This window comes from Octopus bimaculoides, chromosome 13, assembly GCF_001194135.2.
Source record: "Octopus bimaculoides isolate UCB-OBI-ISO-001 chromosome 13, ASM119413v2, whole genome shotgun sequence".
NCBI lineage: Eukaryota > Metazoa > Mollusca > Cephalopoda > Octopoda > Octopodidae > Octopus > Octopus bimaculoides.
Window position 1 is genome coordinate 46,469,903 of NC_068993.1, and position 3,400 is coordinate 46,473,302.

At 34.8% G+C, this 3,400-nt stretch overlaps 1 protein-coding gene across 1 annotated transcript in view; it reads right to left on the reverse strand.

The window, feature by feature from the left end:
- Nucleotides 1-314: 314 nt before the first annotated feature.
- Nucleotides 315-3,400, reverse strand: part of LOC106869701 (uncharacterized) — a 28,494-nt gene continuing 25,408 nt past the window's right edge. The window contains exons 4-5 of the mRNA XM_014915543.2: nucleotides 2,871-2,994; nucleotides 315-2,115 (exon numbers count right to left, since the gene is read on the reverse strand). Coding sequence (XP_014771029.1) covers nucleotides 1,776-2,115; nucleotides 2,871-2,994 — 464 coding nt within the window. The 3' untranslated portion in view covers nucleotides 315-1,775. The remainder of the gene's footprint in view (nucleotides 2,116-2,870; nucleotides 2,995-3,400) is intronic.

The window sequence follows — 3,400 nt, forward strand, 5'->3', positions numbered from 1 at the left end:
ATATATATATATATATATATATATATATATATATATATATATATATATTACCTGATTCAGTAATTGTGCCATGCTAGGGCCTCCTCTTAACGAGTTGTTTAGCCGATCAAATTGACCCCAATATATTTTTCTTAAAAAGTCTGATACTTATTCTATCCATGTCTTTAATCAAACGGATCATTTACGTGTCCTTAAATCAATAAACTCCGGTTTTGATGCTGTGGAGAGAGACAAACATAAACACAAGGATCGTGTGTGTCTGTGTTTGTTTGTGTATGCACGTGCATGTGGAAACAAATTAACATTCAGTACAGTTTTATAGTTACAGTTTTAAGTCTTTATTTCTATTACCATTTTACAAATTTATTAAACGTATTAAACTTTTTTTTTATTAAAGTTGTAACATTTCTGGTGTAATGTATAACGTTCAGTGGAGGAAGCTCATGTTATTCAAGTAGTGGAAACTAATCATATATTTTCTGTTGCCGTACCTCACGTGTAATGATTCGGCATACTACTGAACAAAATATCACATACGGAGATGAAAACAACAACAACAACAATAATAATAATAATCATCATAATCATAATAATAATCATAATAATAATAATAATAATAATAATAATAATAATAATAATCTTTTTGCTAACCACAAGGGCCGACAAATATAAGATTGGACATTACACAACATGAAGGACAAAGTGAGGTTACATAAAATGTCATGTAAAAAAAGTCAATAACATTGAAAAATATAACAAAGAAAATGCTTAAAGGAGGCAAGCAACACTGGGCAACTCATGGAGACCCCACGAAATTTTCATATTGGCGGCACCAGATCAAAGTTTGTTTACCAAAAACTACAAGGCTAACGTCCTTCAAAACGGTTCTGATCTTAAATGCAGATTCTGCGATACGTTTGACGGAACAATAGACCACCTCGTCTCGGGATGTGCTGTGCTGACACCAAGTGAATCAAAAATTCGCCACGATAGGGTAGGACAGTATTTACATTGGAAAATGTGGTAACACTACAAAATCAGTACACCTGCTACTGGTATGAACATCCTGCGCCAGTCGTTTAATATAAAAATGTCACTATCCTCTGGGATAGAAGATCCAAGCTAATCGACCGGATAATTATAGTCATTAAAGACAGGGAAGAAAATACTTGCAGACTAATAGATGTAAGTGTTCCCAGTAATAAAATATATCTGTAAAGGAATTTAATAAATTAAGTAAACATATGAACCTGGAATTTAAAACACATGGCATCTTAAATCGAGAGCTGTTCCTGTTATTGTGGGTGCCTTAAGTATGATATAAAAGGGATGTCAGAAACATCTAGATGATATCTCAGGAGAACCATGTCTCAGAGAAATCCAAAAGATTGCTGACAAATATTGCCAACATCCTTTTAAATGTCTGTGTTTTATTACATAAAGATATTTCTCTACTGCCCCTGCCACTTCCCCACTCTAAGCGTTCAGTCATACTGTAGTACACATTATCCTTCACCCACCCTAGGACGTTGTGTGTGTGTCTCAGCAAGTGATTGTAACAAACATGCAGATTAAAAGTAAATAATGATAATGATGATGATGATAATAATAATAATAATAATAATAATAATAATAATAATAATAATAATAATAATAATAATAATAATAATAATAATAATAATTAATAATAATAATAATTAATAATGTTGTTTTTCATAGAATATATTTCATAGTCTTATAGTATAATATATTTTGAATAAGTTGGTACGTTTTCTTTAGCTAGTAGCAAAAAGAATACTTAGAATTAATAACCAACTGAGATAAATATTTGAAACTGCTCTCGGTCCTTCATTTGTTCCACTTCGAAGTTTTGCATTGGTTTTGTTACTGCCATAGCCAATAGTTGTGTCCCTACCATGTTCAGTCGTTTTACTGCCATAGTCAACAGTTGTGCTGCTGCCATAGTCAACAGTTGTGTAGCTGCCATTGTTCTTGATTACTTCACATCTCTTCGGAAGTTGGTCAGTCATATATTCATGAAATACAGCAGCCAGTGTCTCTGAACAGTTGCTTAAAGGTTGCTTCAGTACATTTTCAATAAAGAATGGCCATATCCTGTAAGGGCAAAAAAAAAAAAATACCAAATTGAAGTTTAGTGTCAGTTTCATGGAGTGCTGAAAATCTCCTGGCTTTACGGGTTTCATGAAAGGCCTGGTTGCAGGCCCAACCTTCCGAGTTCCATTACAAGGCTTAGAAAAGTGAAGGACCACTGCAATAAGTGTGTGAATCTGAGAGGAGAATATGATGAATAAAATCATAATTAACTCCTGTATTTTCTTTAAGCCAAAGCCAAGAACTTTTCAGCACCATCTCGTATATCAGAAATATGAGGTCAGTGCCAAAATTAATGTATGAGATTGGAGCCTAATTTAATATAGTTTGCTGACGGAGTGTACTGAATTTTCCTCTTTTTTAAATAGAATTATACATTTACAATAAAATGTCTGCTCGTGTATAAATCACAATATGTTATACTTGAGTCTTAACTGAAAACACAGACCCACGACCTATATGCGGCGAAGCAAAAACTATGCAAGAAAATTTTTGCATCATGTTTTATATACGAATAACTGTATGTATGGGTGGGTGTGTGTGTGTGTGTGCGAGTGTGTGTTTGTGTGTGTGTGTTTGTGTGTGTGTGTGTGCGGGCGTGCGTGCGTGTGTGGTTTACTTCTCATAGTAGACTTCATGCAGGATCCGAATTTCAGAAGGATGAGGGATTAGACTAAATACTGTACAACGCTCTGTATCATATTCTCAATCCTCAGTCAAATGCTATAAAAAGAATGAAATATGTTGTAGTTACGTACCCACATGCAGTTAGCAGTGTTGTCACATTATTGTCCTGTCTCATTTTATGTAACTCCTCGGTGAAGACAGATAAATTAAAGTTCACTTTATTTTTCTCATAACACGGGAGGCTGTAATGTACATCTGAAATAGAATGAAGCAAAAACGAGATTTACTTGAATATCTTACATTTAAAATTCGTATACAGATGTGTGTTTATGTATGCGTGCAGCGTGTATGTAAGTATGTGTGTATATACGCATGGGTGTGTGCTAAGAAGCTTACTTCCCAACCACATGGTTCCAGGTTCAGTCCCACAGCATGGGACATTGGGCAAGTGTCTTCTACTATAGCTTCAGTCCGACCAGAGCCTTGTGAGTGGATTTTGTAGACGGAAATTGAAAGACACATACATACACACCCACACACATATATATGTATATATATATATACATACATATATATATGTGTGTGTGTGTGTGTGTGTGTGTGTGTGTGTGTGTGTGTGTGTGTTCGCGTGTGCGTGTGCGTGCGTGTGCGTGTGCGTGCG